Genomic DNA, 27,049 nt, shown 5'->3' on the forward strand with positions numbered 1-27,049 from the left:
GTTGAGTGTTCTATCACACTCCCTACTTGTTCTTGTAGATGGTGGGAGGCTTTGAGGAGTCAGGAGGTGAGTTGCTCCCTGCAAAACTGCTAGCTTCTGACCTGTTTATGTAGCTACAATTTTTATATTCCTGGTCCAGTTGAGTTTCTAGTCAATAGTAACCTGGGATTTAGAAGAATGAGAGGGGATCTCGTAGAAACATCTGAAATCCTGATGGGACAGGCTAGATGCGGGAAGATTGTTCCCAATGTTGGAAATGTGCAGAACTCAGGGTCACAGTCTAAGAATAAGGGGTAAACCATTCAGGACTGAGATGGGGAAGAACTTCTTCACTCAGAGTTGTGAACTTATGGAATTTTGTACCACAGAAAGCTGTTGGGGCCAGTTTGTTAGATACGTTCAAGAGGAAACTGAATGTGGCCTTTGTGGCTAAAGAGGTAAAGGGGTATGGAGAGAAAGCAGGAGAAGGATTCTGAAAGTGCATGATCAGCCATGTTCATATTGAATGGTGGTGCAGCCTTGAAGGGCCGAATGGCCTACTCTTGCACCTATTCTCTATAACGCCTTGGATGTTGATAGGGGATTCATCAATGAGAATGCCATTGAATGTTGAGAGGAGATGGTTAGATTCTCTGCTCTTGGAGATGGTCTTTACCTAGCATATTACTTGCCACTTACCAGCCCAAACCTGAATGTTGTCCAGATCCTGCTACAAAACAGAAATGTCAATCATCTAATAGAAACTCGGGCACATACTATACCACCAATGAGTAGCAAACCTGTTGGTGGGACCCTGAGATTTTACCTTCACACGGAACGTCATTGAAGAATGGTGCAAGTCTAAACTATAAGCTCTGCTTGCCACTTTCAATCTTCTGGTATAAACCTAGAAATATTTTCCAGCTTTTGAGGATGTATTTATATCTAAAATATTCCACAGAATAACTATGGTGCCAGTGAGGTCTCCTGAGAAATAGATTCACAGAAAGCTGAGACAGCCAAAATTTTTCTGAAACAAGTGGTTAGCACAGCACCAGGGACCTGGGTTCAATTCCAGCCTTGGCTGACTGTCTGTGTGGAGTTTGCACATTCTCCTCATATCTGCGTGGGTTTCCTCCAGGTGCTCCGGTTTCCTCCCACACACCAAAGATGTGCGGGTTAGGTTGATTGGCCATGCTAAATTGCCCCTTAGTGTCAGGGGGAGTAGCAGGGTAAATACATGGGGTTATGGGGATAGGGCCTGAGTGGGATTGTGGTCGGTGCAGACTTGATGGGCCAAATGGCCTCCTTCCGCACTTGCAGGGCTTTTATGATGATTCTATGAAGTCTGAATGTGTCATACATGAGGGGTCTGAGCATGCTGTAAACCTTTGAAACTCTGCAAAACCTTTCTAATTTACCCAACAACATCGAAGCTAAACAAACCCGAGTGATGTGAACTTAAGTGTTTTCAGATCTTATGTATTTTCTGCAAGGGTCAGCTGGATGGTGAAATCTCATCTCTTTGCCTGTGTCTGCAGCAATCAAACATTTCACTATTCCAAGATGGCACTGGAGTAAAGCAACTTCTTGCAAGCTGTGCCCAGCATACCTTCTAATTCTATCTTTTACACTCATTCTATGCTTCTAAAATTTCATTCTAACTCTTTTAACTCTCTAACAATGCTTATACGAAAGTCTGAAGTCACATACCAGCCGACTCAAGGACAGTTTCTTCCCTGCTGCTGTCAGACTTTTGAATGGACTTACCTTGCTTTAAGTTGATCTTTCTCTACACCCTAGCCATGACTGTAACACTACATTCTGCACTCTCTTGTTTCCTTCTCTATGGACGGTATGTTTTGGCTGTATAGCACGCAAGAAACAACACTTTTCACTGTTTGTTAGTACATGTGACAACAATAAATCAAATCAAATCAAATTTTCTGCTGAGATGCACAGGCCTGGTCATTCTCTGTCCAAGACAGCTCTGCTGTCTAGTCAAGTCCTCACTGTTTAAGTTTATTTATTAGTGTCACAAGTAGGCTTGCATTAACACTACAACAAAATAACTGCAAAAACCCCCTAGTCACCACACTTGGTACACTGAGGGAGAATTTACCATGGCCAATGCACCTAATCAACACGTCTTTCAGGCTATGGAAGGAAATTGGAGCACCCGGAGGAAACCCATGCAGACACTGAAACGTGTACACTCTGCACAGATAGTGACCCAAGCCGGGAATCGGACCAGGGTCCCTGGTGCTATGAGACAGCAGTGCTAACCACTGTGCCAACATGCCACCACAGGTATCCTGGGCTGGCATTGACACCCTGAAAGTTAAACAGCTTCTATTCTGAACCACATAAAACATACCAGATCCATTCATTCCTCACCTCAAATTACTCATCAGTGGCTTATTATCAGACCCAAGCTGGGAGGCCATGCTAATGATAAAATATTCAGGATTAAATGTGCATGTTAGGTGGATTGACCATGCTAAATTGCCCCTAGGTGCCCTAAAGTGACTAGATTAGATGGATTTGCAGTGGTAAATGTGTGGGGTTAAAGGTATAGGATGGGGGAGAGCGCCTGTGTGACATACTCTGCCAGAGAGTTGATGTAGACTCAATAGGTCTAATGACCTCTGCTGCAGTGTAGGGATTTTATGATTCTACGAATTAGGAACACAATTCTTGAACTGTTACTTTCAAGAGCATTGCATTTAATTCTACAAATATTCTGGAGAAATTCGAATGAACATGCCATTGAAAACATTGCCTATTTTATTATGATGCCAGTTGTTCATTTTGAAGCCACCTCTTTCCTCTTTCTCCTTTTCTAAATCTAATCAACTAAGCTGCGGCTACAATTAGTGGATGAGGAAGACATATCTGACCAAAATAGCTGATGATTTTCATGCTGTCCCTTGATTGAGTTACTAGGAGGCATATGCTTGTCCTGTTGGGGTGCCCTGTTCCCACACCCTCACATCTCCAATAATTTGATCCAATAAATGAAAATTCTCACCTATCTCACTCTGGATGGGAGTTAGTCTGGGACTCAAGTCTTCAAATTCGCCCATTGCTCTTAGGATATCAGTTGTTCTATCGTGCACCTCTGTTAAGGCCGGATTTTAACTCTGTGCACGTATATTGAAAGGGTTAAAATCTTAGAGAGCATTCACGTAACGATCCTGAAGTTGATGCAAAATTATCTAATTTCACAATGATGCTAAAGTTAAGGATTTGTCTGCCCAGTTCTAAAGTTTCACAAAGCGGGAACACATAACTGGAATTCAGAAATTCAGAAATTTCCTGTTTTGCAAGATCCAATGCCTTCCATGTCTAAGTTCCTAAAATATAGCCCTGATGTTTGAATATCTGCCTCCAGAACTCAAATTGGTGGTATTTACTCAAAGGCTAAATGCTAGAGTCATAGAAATCCTACAGTGTAGAAGGAGGCCATTCAGCCCATCAAGCCATAGCAACAACAATCCCATCCTAGCCCTAATCCCATATATTTACCCTGCTAGTCCCCCTGACACTAAGGGGCAATTTATCATTGTCAATCAACCTAATCCACACATCTTTGGAGTGTGGGAGGAAATCGGAGCACCCAGAGGAAATCCAAGCAGACATGTGGGGAATGTGCAAATTCCACGCAGGCAGTGACCCAAGTTGGGAATTGAACCTGGGTCCTTGGAGCTGTGAGGCAGGAGTGCTAACCACTGTGCCATGGTCTGGAGTGATACTGGATCAAAACAGGAGAGAGACTTGATGTGCATCCCTTTAGAGTCTCAACTCTAAATCCAGTAGATAGGATAGCTTGGATAAAGTAAATTACTGTGGATGCAGGAATCTGAAACTAAAAGAGAAAATGCTGGAAAGTCTCAGTGGATCTGACAGCGTCTGTAAAGAGAGAAAAGAGCTGACATTTCCAGTCCAGATGAACCTTTGTCATAGCTTTGACAAAGGGTCACCTGGACTCCAAACAACAGCTCTTTTCTCTCCTTACAGATGCTGCCAGTCCAGACTGAATAGCCAAGTCTTTTATGGCATGGGGCAAGAATCTATGAGGTCGTGAGTTTGCAACCCACCTGGGTCCTTGTGCAATTGTATTTAATGGGGAGGTCAATTTGTCACCTGGTATTAAAAGATAATCATGAAAACTATTAGATGCAGTCTTTAAACAATAAAGCAAATGTTTCAGGAAAGGGATCATAAACTCCATACAAGGTCTGGCCTATACCCAACTCCAGTCTCAAGCCTGGTAATTGGACTCTCAATCATCTTGGGCCTCCCAATGATGAGCAAAGAAATTAGCTCATCCCTACCTCTCTGGACAAAACAGGAAGGAAGAGCAAGTTTCCTGTTGGTGTATATCAGAAAACATTTCATCTTCATACTGGTGTGTAAATGTAACTTCAGTGACCTCTCCAGTTCCTCATGTCTCCTCGTCATTCTGATCTGTTCGTTCAAGATGTGATCATTGGTTTAACTTTTTTAAGGAAAATTATTATGGCAAATTTTTCACAGTGTAGGTCACAATGAGGTCATCGGTGTGTGTCGTGTGGGGAATGATGCAGAGAGGCTGGGGCGTGATCATTGGAATGAGATGCTCAGCTATCCACGCAAGCCGATCGCACATTGGCATCAGCTGGCAGAGGTAAGCAAGTCCTAATGCATTCACTAACCTGAAAAGAGTTTATATTGATGTGACAGAATCGTTCAAGGCAACTATCTGCATATGTGAGACAGACTGGATTGTTCTGCACAGCTTCCAGGACTGAGATGGATTAGGGTGTAAATTAGACTTCATTGCATTTGTTTGGTTATAAAAATGGCTACAATCTAAGGAGAACTCCGCTCTGCACCCCTATCACATCTAGAATCATAGAATCTCTACAGTGCAGAAGGGGACCATTCAGCCCATCAAGTCTGCACCGACCCTTGGAGAATATCCCTCCAAGGCCTGCCTCCTATGCTCCATCCCACAACCCAGCACATCCACCACAGCTAATCCACCTAACCCACACACTAGGGACAATTTAACATGGGCAATCCACCTAATCTGCACATTTTAGGAGGAAACTGGTGCCCCAGAGGGAACCAAACAGAACATGCAAACTCCACACAGACAGTGATCCAAGCCAGGAATCGAACCCCGAATCCCGGCGCTGTGAGGCAGCAGTGCTAACCACTGTGCCACCATGCCATTATAAACCTTGTCTTGAATCTGGAGTCAGCACCTAACTGAAATCAGAATAAAGAGGAATGGGATTTTCCCTGGTTATGATGGAATCTTGCTGCGCTATGTTTCTGCATTAATTTAAGCCTTTTCATGCTACGTGATTATCGTCTTTACTTTTTCATTTTAATGTGCTGATGAGTGAGCACTTTAAACAAAAGGAATGCATTATTCACACCTATATTAAACCAGCCTAACTGGTTTGTAAAGTAACGAATTAGCCAGACAACATCTAATGAAACCATAACTGAAGTAATTTGAACTAAATTAATTTTATTCCTGAAGCTCAAATCCCATATATTATTGAAATAAGAGGTGTAATAACATTGATAGTGAATTTATTGTGTGGGAATTAGCAAGTTATTGAGATTGAATAATTGTATGCCTTCTGTTTCAGGTGGCAGGCCATAGCTTCTATATTTTCTACATTTTCACTGCAAGTAGCTTTCCCAAAGAGACTTTAACCTGTTTTAAATTCCTATCAATCCTTCAGGAGATGAGCAAGTTCACATCATTGACAGTCTGACACAGTGTCATCTCTGACACTCAACTTGGTGTGAAACTCAACTTGTTATAAAGATAAGTAAACAACTAGAGTTCTACTGCACAGTTCTGGTCTCCATATTACGAAAAGAATATAGAGGTACTGAAGAAGGTGCAAAAGAGATTTACAAGGAAGATACCAGAATCTATAAGGAAAGATTGATCAGGTTGGAGCTCTTTTCTCCAGAAAAAAGAACACTGGACATTTGAACATACGAATTAGGAACAGAAATAGGCCACTCAGCCCTTCAAGCCTGCTGTGCCATTCATTTCATGGCCAATCTGATTGTAACCTCAACCACACATTCCTGCCTATCTCCGATAACCTTTCACCCCCCCCTCCCCCCGTTAATCAAGAATCTATCTAGCTTTGCTTTAAAAACATTCAAAGACTCTGCTTGCACTGCCTTTGGAGGAAGAGCGTTTCAAAACCCATGACCCTTTGAGAGAAAAATATTTTCCTTAAATCCCTTACTTTTAAACAATGATCCCTCATTCTACACTCTCTGACAAGAGAAAACATCTGCTCCACATCCACATTGGATCCTCAGGATCTTAAAGATTTTGATCAAGTCACTTCTTACTTTTTTAAACTCTAGTGAATACAAACCTAACCTCGCCAATGTTTCCTCATAAAGCACCGTTTATTCTTGGTACTAGTCTAGTAAACCTCTGAACTATTTCCATGACTTTTACATGTTTCCATAGATAAGGAGATCAATATTGTACACAATATTCCAGATGAGGTCTCACCAATGCACTACACAATTCAAGCATAACCTCCCTACTTTTGTAATAAATACTCCTCACAATAAACAATAATATTCTATTAACTTTCCTAATTACATGCTGCATACTAGCCTTTTGTGGCTCATGAACTAGGACACCCAGATTCCTCTGCACCTGAGAGCTTTAGCAAGAGTGTGACCTGATAGAGTTTTATGAAAGGCTTTGACAGGGTAGACATAGAGAGTATACTTCCACTTGTAGGGAGACAAAGAAACAAGCAGCAACATACGAAAGAGCATCATTACTAAATCCAATAGAGAATTCAGGAAAAGCTTCTTTATGCAGAGACTGGGGAGAATGTGAAACTTGCGAGCAGTTACAGCCAACGAATGCTACGGATGAATTTAAGAGGAAGCTGGATATTGACATGAGGAGGAAAATGGATAGAGGCTTATGTTGATGGGGTGAGACGAAGAGGCGTGGAACGAGATTTATGTGGAGCATAAACATCAGAACAGACCAGTGGTCCGAATGGCCCATTTCTGTGTTGTAAAATGTTCTGTTTGACTTGCTAATATTTGCAACTGTTAGTTGTTCTCTCATGCAGCTTTCCTTATGAAGGGCAAATAAATTATTGCAGACAACAGAAATGAAGATGGGATGTGTTTTTGTAACTTTGCAGAGAGATCCATGGATGGTGAAAGTTAAACCTTTGATATGTAAAAGAGGTAATTGGAAGGTAGAACAATGGGGAGAACCTTACCAAATGGCATAATGTTAGTTCTGGCGAGAAGATGATGTGTTTCTCTCCAAGTCTTACCACAATCTGTCACAAAAAAAAGCGGGAAGTGTTTCACACGTTATGTAGAGGGGGTGGGGCCTGAACATGCTGGCAAAGCCCAGCAGCACTGAGATCAGAATGCTATGTTTAAAGGGCGCCTTAATCCAAGCAAAGAGTAACCTTCCCCCTACCAACCCCACCACAGAGGTCTCAGGGGCTCCCACCCAACCCCCGCATTGCGATCGGAGCCAGCAATCAACCCCCCTTCCCTCCTCCCTCTCCCATCCAACCCCCGAATAAGAATCAACATTCATCCCCCTCCTCCAGTCAGAGGTGGTATTCACCTCCTCCCACCAGTCAGACTCGTCGCTTCTTCCCTGCCCCCACCACCCCCAGTTAGAGCTGGCATTTCTTCTCCCCCTCCCACAATACCCCCTCCCACCTCTGGCAGCTTCCCTCCTCCCATCCCCATGAACATTTGACCTTTTCCCCCCCTCCAAACTCCTACGCACACAGCCATCATTACCTGCACCCACACCCACTCCTGCCCGCTAGAACATATAAATGAATCCCGCTCCCCCCATCCCCATGATGGTCCCACTGGGACCTGCCCCAGCACTGCCCCTGCTATAGGTTGGTACTGTCATGTTGGCCTTGCCAGGTTGGCACTGCTGGGGTGGCATGGAGCCAAGCAGTGCCAGAGGCATTGCCCGGTCAATTGCTGACCATGTCCCTCACTCCCAGAACAAATCTCACCTTCGCCCCACAGAGAATCCCCACGACAGTTTCATATCTAGATGAATCTGTAGTAAACTACATCAACATGACATCATGTTGAAAGTATGGCAGGGGTTCAATATCTAGCTGGTAGGATCTTTAATCATATGCGAATGTATGTTAATCATATGGTAATATATGCAAATTAGGTTCACATCCATTATAGATGTGAACCTGATTACATCACGGTGAAGTCATGATCTGGTCGGCAAGATTTGCGAGATATTGGGCTCCATCATAAACAGGGAGCGCTAGCTGAAGATCCCCAAATGTGTTGAATATGAAATGAGAAAGTGATGTTGAACTTGTATCAGACTTTGATTAGGTGACAGAATAATATGCATGGCTCTGGGCATCTAATTCCAAGATGGATATTTGGGCTATGGTTAGGGGGATAGTAATAAGTCACCAGGATGTCAGCACGATTGAGAACTTGTGAAGAGAAGGGTGGGTGTTGTCGTGTCATTCAGTAGTGATCTAATGTGTCAACCATGGCTCAGTTACTCTCCCCTCTGAGTTACAAGTTGTGGATCCAAGTCCTTCTCCAGGTCTTGAGCACAAATTTCAGCTCTGACACTCCAGTGCAGTACTGAGAGAGTGCTGCACAATTGGAGGTACCTTTTTAAATGAGCCTTTCAACTGAGGCATCCTCTCAGATGGGCATAAAAGAATCTATGGATCTATTTTGAATAATAGCATGGGGGTTTTCCTGGCCAATATTTATCCTTCAGTCAACATGACTAAAACAGATCTGGCCATAATCTCATTCCTGCTTATGGGAGCTTGTTAAGTGCAAATTGGATGCCGTGTTTCCTACATTACAACAGTAACTACCTTTTAATAATAATTAACTGACTGTAAAATGCTTTAAGATGTCTAATAGTCATTGAAAGTGCTGTACGAATACAAGCCTTTCTTTGTTTTTCTTTTAATGGAGAAATTATGATGGTTTTGAGAGGGTAACTGGTCAATTATTAGTTTGCTGGATTAGTAATAGTTTGGACGATGTAGTAACAGCACCTCACTAAGACTCCTTCAGCAACACCTTCCAAGTCCTCAAACTCTACTAACTGGAAGAAAAAGGAGAGCAGATACATGGGAACAGCACCACATGCAAGTTGCCCTCCAAGCCACTCACCATCCTAACTTGGAATTATATCGCTGTTCCTTCACTTGGGCGGCACAGTGGTCAGCAGTGCTGCCTCACACCTCCAAGGACTTGGGTTCGATTCCAGCCTTGGGTGACTGTATGTGTGGCGTTTGCACATTCTCCCCTTGTCTGCGCGTGTTTCCTCTGGATGCTCCAATTTCCTCCCACAGTCCAAAGATGTGCAGATTCTATGGATTGGCCATGCTAAATTGTCCCTTAGTGTCGCAAAACATGTAAGTTAGGGGGATTAGTGGGGCAAATATGTAGGGTTACACAGATAGGGTGGGGGGGTCAGTGCAGACTTGATGGGCCAAATGGCCTCCTTCTGCACTGTGGGAATTCTACGATTCACTGTCCCTGGGTCAGGATCCTGGAACTCTCTCCCTAACAGCACTGAGGATGTACCTATGCCACATGGACCATAGCAGTTCAAGGAAGTGGTTCACCACCACTTTCTCAGAGTAATTAGGCCTGGGCACTAGCCTTGCCAATAATACCCACATTCAAACAACTAATTTTAAAAATTGCAAGGAGGTGGGACTAAGATTTACTGGCATCACTTGTATAATAAAGAAAGAAGTTAGAATACGCTTTGTTTCACATGGAGTGCTTTACTGCTGGTGTCAGTTAAGGAAGAGTTAACAGGCCTGAATTAGCTGAGAAAATAACGGTGTTCAAAGACATTTGGTGTTATTAATGGGTGAATTGTCCAGCAATTTGTAAGGAGGAGGAATAGGCCCTGCATTGCGAATCACCAAGTTACAATGTGTGTGACTCTGCCATTAGCCTAATAGAAACAGCCACCCGCCCTCAACCCCCCTACCAATTTCAAAAAAATGGATGCATTTGTCCTTGTTCATTGAACTCACCACAGAAAGTTAAGGTTGATACTTCACAGTGTAAAGACCCTTCTAATGAGGAGATTTATGTTCCCTACTGTAGTAACAGGACAATGTGAACTGTGGAATTTTTCCCACAAGTAATGAATTGTTGGTGTTTTTAAAATTTAAATCTCACATTTATTAAATGATTTTCTTCCTTTTTCGTTTTTTTTCTCCCTCTCTTTTTTTTTGACCTCTCCTTCTGGAAAGGATTTGATTCTAATTTGTCCATTTCAAAGAACAAAGAAATGTACAGCACAGGAACAAGCCCTTCGGCCCTCCGAACCTGCACCAACCATGCTGTCTGACTTAACTGAAACCATGTGCACTTAGAGTCTGTATTCTTCCATTCACATCCTATTCATGTATTTGCCTATTTCTTTCTATATCATTGCTCAATTCCTTTCTGTCTTTAAATCTTATTTGTTAAGAGGATAGACTGTCGGTCCTGTCATTCACTGAGGTCCCGAATTCTCTGTTGCACTCACTGCACTGTCAGCTCACACTCTCAGCATGTTACAGGGCAAAGGAATTTTGAGCTGAAAATGTCTAACTGACTGGAAATGCTGTGAGATGCCCAATGACAACAAATTTCATGCCATTAATTAAATTAGAAGGGAATTATGTAATATTTGAAAAGGAATATAAAAGGTGATTGAGAAAAGACGGGTGAAGACTGACTGGGACAGTACTGCTGCCTCAAAGCACAAGGGACCCGGGTTCAATTCTGGCCCCGAATGACTGTGCGGAGTTTGCACATTTTCCCCATGTCTGCGTGGGTTTCCTCTGGATGCTCCAGTTTCCTCCCACAGTCCAAAGATGTGCGGGTAAGGTTGATTGGCCATGATAAATTAACCTTTAGTGTCAAGGGATTAGGGACCAGAATGGGGAGGGGGGAGGGTTATGTGGGGTTGCAAGGATAGGACCAGGGTGGGATTGTTGTTGGTGCAGGCTCAATGGGCCGAGTGGCCTCCTTCTGCACTGAGGGATTCTATGATTCTAAGTAGGATTGGAGTAGATAATTCAATCTGAGGGGCTGTAGCAGCACAGAGATGATGGACAGCATGGCTGTAATTTCTATGGTTCCTCCTGTTTGAATGGAAGTGTCAACCAAGTATCAAGTTGACAGCTGCTTTAAAATGGCAGACAAACAAACATCAGATACACATACATTGAACATTGATTATCCATTAGGAGTTCCCTGTTGTGTTCCTGTGTTTTTGACCACCTGTGTCCCTACTTTAGAGCACCTGAATTTAATGAATAACTGGACAAAGACAGGCCACTCTGTCAGGAGTTCAAGTATTGAACTAAATAATTTGATCTCAATATTCCTGTACAGCCCCATCTCCACTGGGTTGGTCAATCCTAATCAAAGGATTGAAGGGCTAAAAGGTAATTCTTCTGATTATTTTAGTGAGTGCTAAATAATGTGCTATATGGTGACCAGTTTAGAATCATAGCACCTTACAGCACATTCAGTCCATCGGGCCTGCTAAGGAGCTATCCAATTAGTCCCACTGCCCTGAGCTTTTTCCATAGTCCTGCAGTTTTTTTTACTTTTCAAGGACTTACCCGATTTGTTTTTGAAAGCTGCTAATGATTTTGCTTCCATACCACCCCTTTCAGACAGTGCGTTCCAGATCATAACAACTCACAGTATAAACAAAATCTCCTCACCTTCCAGCTGATTCACTAGGCAATTGTGTTGTTCTGTGTCCTTTGGTTATTTGTGTGCTACCAGTGGAAACTTGAATAGTATAAAATTTGAATATTAACCACTGATGAATGTCATAAAATATAAACATATTTTCAATTACTTCAGTAATGATGACAATTACAAATGATTTTCAGTGAAGCTGATTGATTCCTCAGTGAGTAAGTAATGCTCATTGAGTCTGGGGTCAGATCCAACCCAGATGGCATGAATATATTGGTAGCTGTGAAGGTTCAAATGTGTAATGTGTTCAGTCAGGTGCCTCCTATGTCTTTGGCTTCATGAAGTCTGCTCAGTGTCAACAGAATTAGGCAAATTGGCCGTAGACCTCTCAGAAAATGCAGCTCATCACAAAAGAAGATGATAATTACAAGCAGAAGTAGATCATTTTGCTCCTCAGGCCAGCTCCACCATTTGGTAAAATAATGGCTGAACTTCATAGTATCATAGAATCCCTACAGTGCCAAAGGAGGCCATTTGATCCATTGACCTCGCACCAACAACAATCCCACCAAGGTCCTATCCCCGTAACCCCTCACATTTGCCCTGCTAATCTCCCTGACACAAAGGAGCAATTTAGCATGGCCAATCCACCTAACCCACATGGCTTTGGACTGTGGGAGGAAACCCATGTAAACTTGGGGAGAACATGCAAACTCCATACGGACAGTGACCCGAGGCAGGATTAGAACTTAGGTGCCTGTTAAAGCTTATTTTTTAGTCACAAGTAAGGCTTACATTAACACCGCAATGAAGTTACTATGAAATTCCCCAAGTTGCCACACTCCAGCGCCTGTTCAGGTCAATGCACCTAACCAGCACATCTTTCAAGCTGTGGGAGCAAACCAGAGCACCCAGAGGAAACCCACATAGACACAGGGAGAATGCACAAACTCCATACGGAGAATTGAACTTGGGTCCCTGGCACTGTGAGGCAGCAGTGCTAACCACTGTGCTACCGTGCCATTCGCTTATACCTCAACTCGGCATTCCTCATTCAAATCCTGCTGTGTGGATTCTCAGTAGATCCCGATTTTGTTACAGTTAACTCATTTATTTCTCTTCATTAAAGTACAAAACACCTCGAATCAAAGTGACAGATTAAGCATCACATTTATTAGAGTGAATAGTGCACTAGTTGGACATTGTTAAAATTTGAACAGTTACAAAATCCAAATTCAATTTGGAATGATTTTGATCCATTTGAAAACATAAGATTTTGACTTTTATTTGGGATATGACCCCAGAAAGAGAGAGCAATATCATGGGGAAATCAACACTTCCCTTCCAAGTCACACACCATCCCGACTATGTATTGTCACCTTTCCATTGTTGCTGAGACAATGGCCAGAATTGTCCAATGTTGCTTGCCCTGCCACTGTTGCCAACAGGAATGGAGAACTTGGTACTCAGCCAAATCTCCATTCACAGCAGCGCGACTGGGGAATCCCAGCCACAGTCGAGGTTGGAGAATCCAGACCAATATCTTGGAACTGCCTGTGCTATAGAGGGAACACTTTCATAAGAACATAAGAAATAGGAGCAGGAGTAGGCCATCTAGCCCTTCAAGCTTGCCCCGCCATTCAATAAGATTATGGCTGATCTGAAGTGGATCAGTTCCACTTTCCTGCTTTCTCCCCATAACCTTTAATTCCCTTGTCTATGTACATGGAACATAGACAACCTATCTACCCGTGACTTAAGTATATTCAGCGAGGTAGCCTCCACCACTTCAACGGGCAGAGAATTCCAGAGATTCACCACCCTTTGAGTGAAGAAGTTCCTCCTCAATTCTGGTCTAAACTGTCCCCCGCCTTATCTTGAGGCTGTGCCCTCTAGTCCTGCTATCCTTTCTAAGCGGGAAGAATCGAACTTTCACCACATACCACAACAGTTCAAGAAGAAGGTCCACTATCACCCCTGCAGGGGCAACAAGGGGTTGGCAGGAAAATGGTGGTTTTGTCAACATCTAGAGAATAAATTAATTAAAATTACTATTGAAAGGCTATTATGTGACTTTTCCACCTTGTCAGGCTCTGTGATCATTCTTGTATTGTTTGGTACTTTAACTAAATCATCTCCTGGCTCACTGAAGGATTCAACCATCCACTTTTTGGTGGCATCTCCTCCTTCAAAGGCGCCTCAGACCTCCACTAGGCACTTGTCTACCCAAAAAGCCTGACAGGTTCTGGAAGTTGCTTGATTTTGTAACCACCACTTTCTGCGGCCTTCCTCTCTCCCTTTATCTGTAATCTCCTCAGCCCTGCAATCATCCATGCTATCCTCAAATTCTGGTCTCTTGTATATTTCTGATTTTCATTACTTCACCATTGGTAGCCTTGCCTTCAACCTGTTCAGGCTCTAAGCTCCGCAATCTCCTTCCTAAAACATTTGGTCTCTCATTATCCCACCTCATTTAAGATATTCCTTGAAAATTATATCTATGACCGAGATTTTGGTCGTCTGCTCTAACGAAGGTAAAGTTGCCTAGCCCCAGATGGCCAAAGGCTGTTCTCACCTTTGAGAGGGGAGCTGACTGGTGGTGATTTAACCTGAAGATCACACTCCTTCAGCGAGGGGCAAGGTTGAGAGGGCAAGCCATCACGAACAGCCTTGGCTGGTACAGGAATTGAACCCGCACTGTTAGTATCACTCAGCATCACAAATGAGCCAGCCAAGCAACTGAGCTAACCAACCCCTGACTGTTTGAATATTTCTGTTGTGGCACAGCGTCAAATTTTGTTTGATATTGCTCCTCTGAATTCCCTTACTATGGTAAAGGTGCTATACAAATACAACTTGTTGTTGCTCTTGAACAATCTCAGGTGATACCATCTATTATCATTGGAATAACAGATTCAACAACTAACTCGGCACAGAGATGTGGTGATGCACCATGTACATTTAGGCGACACAGTAGCACAGTGGTTAGCACTGCTGCTTCACAGCTCCAGGGACCTGGGTTTGATTCCCGGCTTGGGTCATTGTCTGTGTGGAGCTTGCACATTCTCCCCGTGTCTGCATGGGTTTCCTCCAGGTGCTCCGGTTTCCTCCCACAGTCCAAAGATGTGCGGGTTAGGATGATTGGCCATGCTAAAATTGCCCCTAAGTGTCCTGGGATGTGTAGGTTAGAGGGATTAGCAGGTAAATGTGTAAGGATATGGGGATAGGGCCTGGGTGGGATGGTGGTCTGTGCAGACTCAATGGGCCGAAGGGCCTGTTTCTGCACTGTTCTATGGTTCTATGGTACATATCAGTGGAAGAATTTGTTATGATAGGGAGTAGTTGAGGCAAATGGAATAGATGCCTTTAAGAGAAACAAAATAAATGCCCAAGAGCAAAGGGAACAGAATGGTTGACTGATTGTGTGATGCATGAACACCAATGTAAACTGGATGGGCTGAACGGCCTGACTCCATGCAGTAAACTCTCTGTAATGCCACATAATCTCTCTTTTCCATGTTCCACATACAGAAAGTGTCGCAAATGAGTAATGGGACACTTTTTTTTCCCTGTTTCCTCTTCCTCCTTCTCAGTTGCTCTCCCTGTGAATATGTGGTGTCCTATTGGGAATTACCCGACAGAAGTTTTACACTTCCACTTCACAGGCTCCTGATGTGTAGAAAGGAATGCATACCAGCCAGGAATTTATTCATGTGTCAACTCTTTAATTTAGTTTAATATATTGCCAATGAATTTGATCTGACTTGTAATCATCTGTTTAGCACTGACCTATTTCTCCAGAAATGAGGCCATTTGTAACTTTTGAAGGATTTGTGTTTCTTGTTTCTGTTCTTTCCGATTTTGATTGGATGTTACACACATTGACCAAGTCCCTCAACAGTCACTGTTAGCTAAAGATGAAAGTGATGGAATTAAAGGGAAATCTTCAACCTGGTTAGGAAATTGACTGAATGGCAGAAGACAGAAGCCGCTGGGGTGGCACGGTGGCACAGTGGTTAGCACTGCTGCCTCACAACGCCAGGGACTGGATTCAATTCCAGCTTCAGGTCACTGTCTGTCTGATGTTTGCACATTCTCTTCATGTCTGCATGGGTTTCCTCTGGGTGCTCTGGTTTCCTCCCACAATCCAAAGATGTGTGGGTTAAGTTGATTGGCCATGCTAAATTGACCCTAGTGTCAGAGGGATTAGCAGGATAAATGAGGATTGCAAGACTAGGGCCTGGATGGGATTATGATTGGTTTGGACCAAATGGCCTCCTTCTATACTGCAGGGATTGTATGACAGGGATTGGTGATAATGGACAGGAATTCTAATTGGCAGGATGTGGCTAAGGGCTCTTTAGTTGGGGCGTCAACTATCCATTGTGTTTGTTAATGACCTAGCCAAAAGCCACTTATTCAAATTAGCTGACAACACAACAGTAAGTAGCATTGTCGACAGAGAAGAGGAAATGTAAAATTACAAAGGAAAGTTGATAGATTAAGTGAGTGGACAAAACTCTGGCAAATGGATTTCAATATCAGCAAATACAGACAGAAAGGGCAGAGTTCACCAAATTTGAGACTAAGTGTGGTGGCAGAATGCTCCAGCAGCATCTGTCCCGTTGGCCAGAATAGCAGGATCCCACAATAGATTCAGCACTTGGAACGTACGTACAAGTTACGTACAAGAGAGTTTTCCTTCAAATCTCCTGGCGGGCCGGCAGCTGATGCATCTGCCCACCCTCAGCTCGCAGGTTCAAAGGTCCTTGCACCATATTTAAACAGTCGTTTAGCATACTCACATCACTCCCTCCACCCTACCTGTCTTCACCTGACCATGGAGAATGTCAGCAACCCCAAAGGAAAATTACAGCATCCTCAAGAAGAAGACAGAACCGGTATTCAGTACCTCGGGGTCCCAGCTCCCAACAACCCTCCCCCAGCATGCCCTCTACCCCAGGGATGACTCAGAAAAACACACAAACCTCACCTATCTGGCCTGGAGGGGGCTTTGCCCAGCAGGTCAGCACAGCCATCGCCCACCCACGAAGTGTCATTCAGTGCAGGAAGTGCATAAATGATTTCGTCCGATCCGCCAGGATAAGTCCTCTCTCAGCTCTCTCTCATCATGGCATCATGTACTCAAATGGTTACTCTCTTCATGGATCTCACGCATTAATTAGCAGGCTCATATATCAACACTCACTTTCTCAACAAGACTTTCAAACATCACCATCCCACCTGTCTTCTTGCACCCACTCCCATATCTGTACGTTCCGGGTAGGGCACACCAGACATGGGAAATATGCATTTCACCCAGCTTCTGATCACATCTCTTTCTTTAGTCCCCATACAGGGCAAATGTGCATACAACAATCGAGGATAAGCCCAGTCTCAGGGGAAGGGTCAGGGGCAGAAATCATTGGCTTCACTGAGTTCAGGAGGCTTCTGCAGAGCTCATTGGCATGGACAGGAATCGTTCCTGAACTTGGCCTCCCACAACACATCTCAGCTCCATCGCTCCCCGCTATCCAGCAACTCACACTGAGTGCAATATAGCCCACATTAACTTCAGCTCATCGTTTTGTCCTTTTGCAAGGACCAGCAGACTGTGGCCAACTTTCTGAGACCCTGAAACATCTCCGAGAATGAGGAGAATTAGCAAGAACAGTCACAGTGTTCAACTGCACCCTCCACAGGCTACAGAGATACACACCTCAGTTCAAGGTTATACCCGGGGTCACTTTCCAGAAAACACCCCACAGACACATCCCCACAGAAGTTGGGGGCAGGGATAGCCCCGGCCTCCAGCACCGGGAGGGCTGTTAGAGACCAGCCACTCTTTCAGTCCCAGTCCGATGATGGTCCTCGTGAAGCAGCTGCCTGCTCACTGGTGGTGATGTGACAGAAGGCAGCAGATCATCGGGCAGGGCTTTGACAGACACTCAGCAGAGTAGAATGCACAATGGAGGGTTCTCTCCGCATTTTGTTTGAGTGTGTGGCTCCAACATGCAAGCACCTCAAGGCTGGAAAGATTGGCAATGATCTTGGAGACCGTGGTCCATCCTGCTGGATTTGCGATTGGCCATGCACTCCCTGACCATACCCTCTAGTGAGCACCATCAGGATGTAGGCTGCATGGGGACCAGACATCTTGACCTCGCTCCAGGTGCCCTATCTCCTGCTAGGCTCCTCTGGCACCCACAGGGAGGATGAGTGTCAGCAGGACACGCTGTGGGACTCCCCTTGCTACACTCCAAGGATGTGCAGCTGCTCAGGGTCCGTTCTGCCTGTGCCCATACCAACTCCAGCACTGCAGGGTGCCCAGGGTGGTTTGCCCCTGAGCAGGAGATCCTTTTGAGGTCAATTTCCCCAGGCCACTGGAGAACGCTGATTCCTGTCTGATTACCCCAGTAGGGCACACCAGACATGGGAAATATGCATTTCACCCAACTTCTGATCACATCTCTTTCTTTAGTCCCCATACAGGGCAAATGTGCATACAACAATCGAGGATAAGCCCAGTCTCAGGGGAAGGGATTAGCCCTGTTTCTGAGCCTGTCATTTGGCCTTGTTGGGGTCCAGCTTCCCTCCCGTCAGTCTTCACTCTACTTTCCATTGTGAGTGTTCTTCATCCATTTCCTTGCCACTCTGCCTACCATTGTGAGCCTTTGCCCATCACCCCACTCCTTGCACAATCCTCCTTTCAAATTGCAGTCCAGTATTTGCCCTTCCCCCATCCCTTCTCTTTCCACATTGCCCCTCTTGACTTCATCTGCGCATCAACATCCCCCCTGCTCTTGGAACCCACCCTCTTTGGGTGGTTGTGGTGGCTGCATGGGTCCCCCAGCACAGTGCTGTCCTGATAGACACTGGTGTGTGATACCAGAGGGATGGAGACCTTTGTACTCCCCAACCCCAGGCGCAGGACTGAAGCGTGTTGGTCACACAGGAGGGTCCATGGGTGCAGCCGCATGGTGCTGTCTGTGAAGAGCAGTTCAGCATGGGGATGGAGGGCAGGAACCAGTCTGCCTCAGCAGGCTGGTGTACACCACATCCAAAGCAGCACAGCAGGATGGCAGGTAGGGTTTGCATGTTGACTCCCCTCAAAGTCTATGGTGAACTGAGGGCCTCATTGTGCACGCAGCCTTTACCAGTCAGACTTGGTGCTGACGTGATTTCCCCACTGGGGTGATGCAAAATTGCGAAAGGATAGTCGGGAATCCAGTGGGTATTGAGCTTTGATGAGATGCAAGTTAATGCAAATGGTGTTCATGCCGCCTGCCCCCAGGTAGATGGATTCCCCCATTAGTCCACGATTGGGAGAATTTCAGTGTGATTTTATGCTGGTGGAATCCTCTCCGCCACCATCAAACCCGCCATGGGTGGATTGGGAGAATTCCACCCAAAGACTTTCCACCCAATGCCTTTCATGACTTTCTGACATGTAAGCACTTTCGGCAAATTGAGAACTCTTGAATTGCGGCTATTTCAAATATTGTAATGTCAGATGGCTGGATTCTCCGACCTCGCCCGCAGCTGGGATTCTCCAGTCCCGGTGCAGTGAATGGAGATTTAGCTAAGCACCACATTCTCCTTTCACACCTGTAGCAGCGGTGGGGCGTGAACGACTGGAGAACTCCAGCCTCTATTTTTGGGATGCTGATTATCTGCTTTCTGTGGGGGCTTGCAGTGTACAAATTGGCTGTCACATTTTCTACATTGCAACAGTGACTACACTTCAGAAGTAATGCATTGGCTATAAAGTAGTTTGGTACACCTAAACGGTTCTGAAATGAGCCTTTTCACCAAGCTTGTTAGCAAAATTGAAGCCCATAGGATAAAAGGTTCAGCAGCAACATGGGTACAAAATGGTTAAGGGATAGAGAACAGAGTATGGCCTTTTCAGATCGGAGGAAGATAGTCAGTGAAATTCCCCAAGGTTCAGTGCAGGCTGTTCTTGATAGACATTAATGATTTGGACTTGGGGATATAGGGCACAGCTTCAAAACTTGCAGATGACAAACTTGGAAGCCGAGTGAACAATGAGGGAGATATTTATAGATTTCAAGACTGGTGGAATGGGTAGATAACAGCCTGATAACATTCAATCCGAGACAATACATTTTTGTAGGATGAATGAGGAGAAGGAGGGCATAGGTTTAAAGTGAGAGGGGAGAGATACAAAAGGGTCCAGCAGGGCAATTTTTCACACAGAGGGAGGTGAGTGTCTGGAACGAGCTGCCAGAAACAGTAGTACAGGCTGGTACATTTTTGCCTTTAAAAAGCATTTAGACAGTTACATGGGTAAGATGGGTATAGACGGAAATTGACCAAATGCAGGCAACTGGGACCAGCTTAAGGGTTTAAAAAAAAAGGCTACATGTTGGGCCAAAGGGCCTGTTTCCATGCTGTAAAGTTCTATGACTCTAAGGAATGCATGTTAAATGGTCCAACTTCAAAGGAGGTGCAAGGAAAGGGCGGTTTCAACCACAGAACTTTGAAGGTGACCAGAAAGATTAATAAAGCAGTTAGTAAAGAATGTGAGATCCTGGGATTTTTAAATCGGGTCTTGGATTTACATGGAGTCAAGAAGACCCCTTGGATTGTTAAGAATGGTGTGCGAGACCCATTCTGAAAGTGCCCCCCCCCCCACCCCCGCACCCCCATCACCATTTGTGACAAATCCGATTTTTGCCGGCAAGTGGAAGAGGGCAGGGTGTGATCCACAATGAAGGGAAATCTGAACTCAGCAGTTCATTTCAGCTCAGTGCTAAACTCAAACAGATCCCATTTTGCTGTTGAAAAAGCCTTAACCTACAGTGTGACAGTCACAAAGTGATGGAGAAAACATAAATGGTGGATGAGGTCTACACAGCCGTCATGGTCTGCATTATTTTAGCTACCGTGCTTCTTAAACTTAAAAAAGCACACTGCGGCTGTCACTGAAAGTTGAAGCTGCTTGACGAGAATTAAAAGCTTTGAATGGGCTTTATGAATTGAAGGATTTATTCACAATCGTGTGTACAAGTGAAAGCTACACGAGATTGTCAGAAATTTTTTTCCATCTCTACATTGCTCCTGAGCTCTGCCCATGATGGATACTAGGGTGTTTGAAACTGTAACAGTTAACATGGGCCTGGGGAAACAGTACAGCCTATATTATGATGTAGAGAGACACATTGGATTTGTAGAGTGTAGCACTGCGACTGGGAGAAGTCAGCATGAAGATTGCACTTGGTCAGGACTGGACCCTGTATATATGTATGTGTGTACAGAGGTATACAGTGGTTAACAAGCACCAGGGACCTCGGTTTGATTCTATCTTTGGGTAACTGTCTGTGTGGAGTTTGCACATTCTCCCCCTGTCCACGTGGGTTTCCTCAGGGTGCTCTAGTTTCCTTCCACAATCCAAAAATGTGCAGGTTAAGAACATAAGAAATAGGAGCAGGAGTAGGCCAACTAGCCCTTCGAGCCTGCCCCGCCATTCAATAAGATCATGGCTGATCTGTCGTGGCTCAGTTCCACATTCCCGCCCTCTCCCCATAACCCTTAATCCCCTCTCTCATCAAAAACCCATCAACCCGCGTCTTAAAAATATTTAGCGAGGCAGCCTCCACCACTTCAATGGGCAGAGAATTCCAGAGATTCACCACCCTTTGAGTGAAGAAGTTCCTCCTCAACTCTGTTCTAAACCGCCCCCCCTTTATCTTGAGGCTGTGCCCCCTAGTCCTACTATCCTTTCTGAGCGGGAAGAGTCTCTCCACCTCTATCCTATCCATCCCATTCATCATCTTATACGTCTCAATGAGATCTCCCCGCATTCTTCTAAACTCTAACGAGTACAAGCCTAATCTATTCAGCCTCTCCTCATAGCTCAACCCCCTCAACTCCGGCATCAGCCTAGTAAACCTCCTCTGCACTCCCTCCAAGGCTAAAATATCCTTGCGTAAGGCAAGGCGCCCAAAACTGCACACAGTACTCCAGCTGCGGCCTCACCAATGCCCTATACAGCCGCAGCAAGACCTCCCTACTTTTATATTCAATCCCCCTTGAGATGAAGGCCAGCATCCCATTCGCCTTCCTGACCACCTGCTGCACCTGCAAGCTGGGTTTTTGCGACTCATGCACAAGGACCCCGAGGTCCCTCTGCACCGTCGCCTGCTGCAGTTTTTCTCCACGTAAGTAATAATCCTTCCTACCATTATTCCTACCAAAGTGGACCACCTCGCACTTGCCAACATTAAATTCCATTTGCCATTTCCTGGCCCATTCGCCCAGCCTATCTAGATCCTTCTGTAGACTCTCACCACCCTCCGCACAATTTGCCTTTCCACCAATTTTGGTGTCATCAGCAAATTTCAACACCCTACACTCAGTTCCCTCCTCCAGATCATCTATATAAATGGTAAATAGCTGAGGCCCCAGCACCGACCCCTGGGGCATTCCACTAGTCACCATCCGCCAATCCGAATAGCACCCATTGACCCCCACTCTCTGCCTCCTATTTGACAACCAGTCCTCTATCCACGCTAACACCCTACCCCCAACTCTATGCCCCCTGACCTTCTGTAATAACCTCTTGTGAGGTACCTTGTCAAACGCCTTCTGAAAATCAAGAAAGACCACATCCACCGGCTCTCCTCTATCCACCACCCTAGACACATCCTCATAGAACTCCAGTAAATTTGTCAGACAGGACTTCCCTTTAAGGAAACCGTGCTGCGTCTGCTCTATCAAGCAGTTCCCCTCAAGATGCCTCGCTATTTCCTCCTTGATGACGGATTCTAACATTTTACCTACAACAGACGTTAAACTAACAGGCCTATAATTCCCCGCCTTTTGCCTGGCATCCTTCTTAAACAATGGCGTAACATTAGCCGTTTTCCAATCTTCCGGCACTTCCCCGGAATCCAGCGACATCTGGAAAATAACCACCAAGGCATCCACTATCACCTCCGCCATTTCTTTCAGGACCCTCGGATGCATTCCATCCAGTCCTGGGGACTTGTCCACAATCAGCCCCTCCAGTCTGTCGAGCACCGCCTCTCTAGTAACAGTAATGTCATCGAGACCCTCCAGTCCTACCACCTTTCCATCTCTAACATCCAGCAAATTATTCATGTCCTCCTCTGTGAAGACCGAAACAAAAAAGTTATTCAAGACCTCCGCCATATCCCCATCCCCTACCACTAAGCCCCCCTTCTCATCCTCTAAGGGACCAACGTTCACCCTAGCCAGCCTCTTCCTTTTTATATATTTATAAAAACTCTTGCTATCCTTTTTTATATTAAGCGCTAGCCCAGCTTCATAGTTTCTCCTACCCTCCTTTATCAACTTCTTTGTCAATCTTTGTTGACATTTAAACCTCTCCCAATCCTCTTCTCGCCCACTACTCTTAGCTACTCTAAACGCCTCCGCTTTTAATTTAACACTTTCCTTCACCTCCTTCGTTATCCACGGCTTATTACCTCTCCTCCTACTGTCCTTTTTGACCATCGGAATAAATTTCCGCTGAGCACCAAGAAAGATCTCCTTAAAGATCCTCCACTGCTCCTCAGCAGACCTACCTTCCAACGCTCTCCCGCAGTCCACATTCACCAATTCTTCTCTCATCCTACCGTTGACCATGCAAAATTTGCCCCTTGTTATCCAAAGGTGTGTAAGTTAGGTAAATTAATCATGGTAAATACATAGGATTACAGAGATGGGGGAAGGGTGGTGCTGAGTAAAATGTTCTATTTAAGAGTTTATGTAGACTCCACCAGCCGAATGGTCTCCCTGCAGTGTAGGGATTCTATGGCTGTGTATAATTAATAAACAGTTATTGTTCTTGCATATAAGCCTCTGGACGTCTTCCTAAGACAATATATAACCTGATGTAAACAAATGAATGATGGGACCCCAAAATCCCTACAAATGAAAAAGTAAAGAAATTACTGTCCAATGGGTAGCATGGTGGCACAGTGGTTAGCACTGCTGCCTCACAGTGGTTAGCACTGCTGCCTCACAGTGCCAGAGACCCAGGTTTAGTTCTGGCCTCGGGTGACTGTCTGTGTGGAGCTTGCACGTTCATCCCATGTCTGTGTGGGTTTCGTCTGGGTGTTCCAGTTTCCTCCTGCAGTCAAAAGATGTGCCGCTTAGGTGGATTGGCCATAGTATATTGGCCTTTAGTGTCAGATGGATTAGGAGGGTAAACATATGGGGTTACGAGGATAGGACCAGGGTGGGATTGTTGTTGGTGCAGGCTTGATGGGTCAAATGGCCTCCTTCTGCACTGTAAATTCTATGACTCTATAATCTGAGAGAAGTGCAACGAACTTGAAGACATTGGAAACACAGCTGCAATTAGCTCTTAAGTTCAGCACAAAGACACTTCAGCATAAAGCAACACTGGTGGCCCAATTGTTTTAACATGTGCACCCTGAAGAATGCTTCAGCCTAGTGCCAAGATGTGGAGACCTCACATGAAATGAAAAAACAAATTTGAAGAGAAGTCAAGAGCAAATAATCAGATTCGATTTGATTCTCTAAGCTTGGGGAAGCAATTAACTCTCCGAAACAATTTATTAAAAAGATTTTCTGAAGAATGGCTGTTTAAAACAGCTCCATAAAGGTGATGGGAGCCAGCAAAGCATGGGAGAAAAATCAAATAAAATTACTGTGGGGTCATTTAAAAAATAATTATGCCACTGTGCTGCAGAGAACCATGGATGGTAAATCAACATAGAACATAGAACATAGAACATTACAGCGCAGAACAGGCCCTTCGGCCCACGATGTTGCGCCGACCAGTTACAAAAACAATGACCCACTAGCCTATACCAATCCCTTTTCATCCATAAACCTATCCAGAGATCTCTTAAACGCCCCCAAACTAGACGCATCTACAACTGCAGCAGGCAGGGCATTCCAATCCCTCACCACCCGCTGGGTAAAGAACCTACCCCTGACATCCGTCCTGTAGCTACCCCCCCTTAATTTAAAGTCATGCCCCCTCGTGCTAGCTTTCTCCATCCGAGGAAAAAGGCTATCACTATCCACCCTATCTAAACCCCTAATCATCTTATATGTTTCAATAAGATCCCCTCTTAGCCGCCTTCTTCCCAACGAAAACAACCCTAGATCCCTCAGTCTCTCCTCATAGGACCTCCCCACCATACCAGGCAACATCCTAGTAAACCTCCTCTGCACCCTCTCCAACGCCTCCACATCCTTCTTGTAATGCGGGGACCAGAACTGCACACAGTACTCCAAGTGCGGCCGCACTAGAGTAGTGTACAGTTGCAACATTACACTGCGACTCCTAAATTCAATCCCCCTACCAATAAACGCCAAGACACCGTACGCCTTCTTGACAACCTTATCTACTTGATTCCCAACTTTCAGGGATCTATGTACACACACACCTAGATCCCTCTGTTCATCCACACTATTCAAAGTCCTCCCGTTAGCCCTATACTCGACACATCTGTTGCTCCTACCAAAGTGAATTACCTCACACTTCTCCACATTAAATTCCATCCGCCACCTCTCGGCCCAGCTCTGCAACCTATCTAAGTCTCCCTGCAGACTATGACACCCTTCCTCACAATCTACCACACCTCCAACTTTGGTGTCATCAGCAAATTTACTAATCCACCCAACTATACCCTCATCCAGATCATTAATAAAAATTACAAACAACAGTGGCCCCAAAACAGATCCCTGAGGCACACCACTCGTAACTGCACTCCATGATGAATATTTACCATCCACCACCACCCTCTGTCTCCTATCTGATAGCCAATTCCTGATCCAACTTCCTAGATTACCCACAATCCCATACATCTGCATTTTCTGCAGAAGCCTACCATGGTGAACCTTATCGAACGCCTTACTAAAATCCATGTATACCACGTCAACTGCCTTACCCCCATCCACCTCTTTGGTCACCTTCTCAAAAAACTCAATAAGGTTAGTAAGGCACGACCTACCTGCTACAAAACCATGCTGACTATTTCTAATCAATTCATTACACTCCAAATAACTATAAATCCTATCCCTAATAATTTTTTCTAAAACCTTGCCCACAACAGAAGTAAGACTCACCGGTCTATAATTCCCGGCAAAGTCTCTGTTCCCCTTCTTAAACAATGGGACAACATTCGCTATCCTCCAATCCTCCGGGACTACACCAGAGACCAATGACGACCTGAAGATCTGAGCCAGAGGCTCTGCAATCACCTCTCATGTCCAGACAAGGTAGATGGAAGGACCAGACCAGGCATTACGAGGAAGAATATTTTGAAGATATGTGTTAATATCAGACTTGAACAAGAAAACAAAGACTGAAGAAGCAAATGGCCTATGATATTCAGATACTCCAAAAGCCAATAATACAATTGCCAGACAAAGCATAAATGAATCTTCTGATAACTTTGAAGAGGTCCTTTAACACCAACCTATGAAGAAATAAATTGTTGGAGTGAGCCAAATTTAACAAGAGAGTCAAAAAACCTAGGGAACTCATAGCCCCTTTCATAAGTGAATTAGAATCCATACAGTACAGAAGGAGGCCATTCGGCCCATTGATTCTGCACTGACAACAATCCCACCCAGACCCTATCCCTGTAAATCCATGTATTTACCCTTCCAATTCCCCTGTAGGGATTTTACAGCCTCCCCCATCTTGAAACTGTAAAATCCCACCCAAAGTCAATGGACAGTTCCGTTGTCCACTCTTCATCCACTCTGATTCCCATGGCGGGTGGAGTGGTAAAATTCTGGGCTAAAGGTCAACTTAGCATGGCCAATCAACCTAACCCACGCATCTTTGGAGTGTGGAAGGAAACCGGAGCATCTGGAAGAAACACATGCAAATTCTACACAATCAGCCAAGGCTGGAACTGAACCCCGTCCCAGGCACTGTGAGGCAGTGCTAACCATTGTGCCACCATGCTGCCTAATTATACACATTGGATGAAGGTTGTGACTATGGAGCTCATAAGTGACCTAATATTATTGGGAGTGGCCAATGATACTCTCTTGGATGTACCTTAATCTCAAGAATATCTGACTTTGGACAAAGTCATCCAAATCATTCGACAATCTATCAACAAAACCCAAGAATGACACAGGGTTGTGGCAATCACAGAGATTTCCAGTGCACTGGGACTTAGGGAGCTGAATGCGCAGAGAAGTTGAATAAACTCAGATTGTTTTCACTGGAAAGATGGAGGCTAAGGTGAAGCCTGATAGAGGTCTACAAAATAATCAGAGGCATAGACAGGATAGATGGTCAGAGGCTTTTTCT

General features: G+C 44.8%; 1 protein-coding gene across 1 annotated transcript in view; it reads left to right on the plus strand.

The window, feature by feature from the left end:
• Nucleotides 1-27,049, plus strand: part of syt9b (synaptotagmin IXb) — a 124,903-nt gene that overhangs the window by 93,280 nt on the left and 4,574 nt on the right. Inside the window, exon 6 of the mRNA XM_080191562.1 lies at nucleotides 4,519-4,648. Coding sequence (XP_080047688.1) covers nucleotides 4,519-4,648 — 130 coding nt within the window. The remainder of the gene's footprint in view (nucleotides 1-4,518; nucleotides 4,649-27,049) is intronic.

The sequence above is a fragment of the Carcharhinus amblyrhynchos genome, chromosome 6 (assembly GCF_965287045.1).
Source record: "Carcharhinus amblyrhynchos chromosome 6, sCarAmb.v2.hapA, whole genome shotgun sequence".
Taxonomy (NCBI): Eukaryota; Metazoa; Chordata; class Chondrichthyes; order Carcharhiniformes; family Carcharhinidae; genus Carcharhinus; species Carcharhinus amblyrhynchos.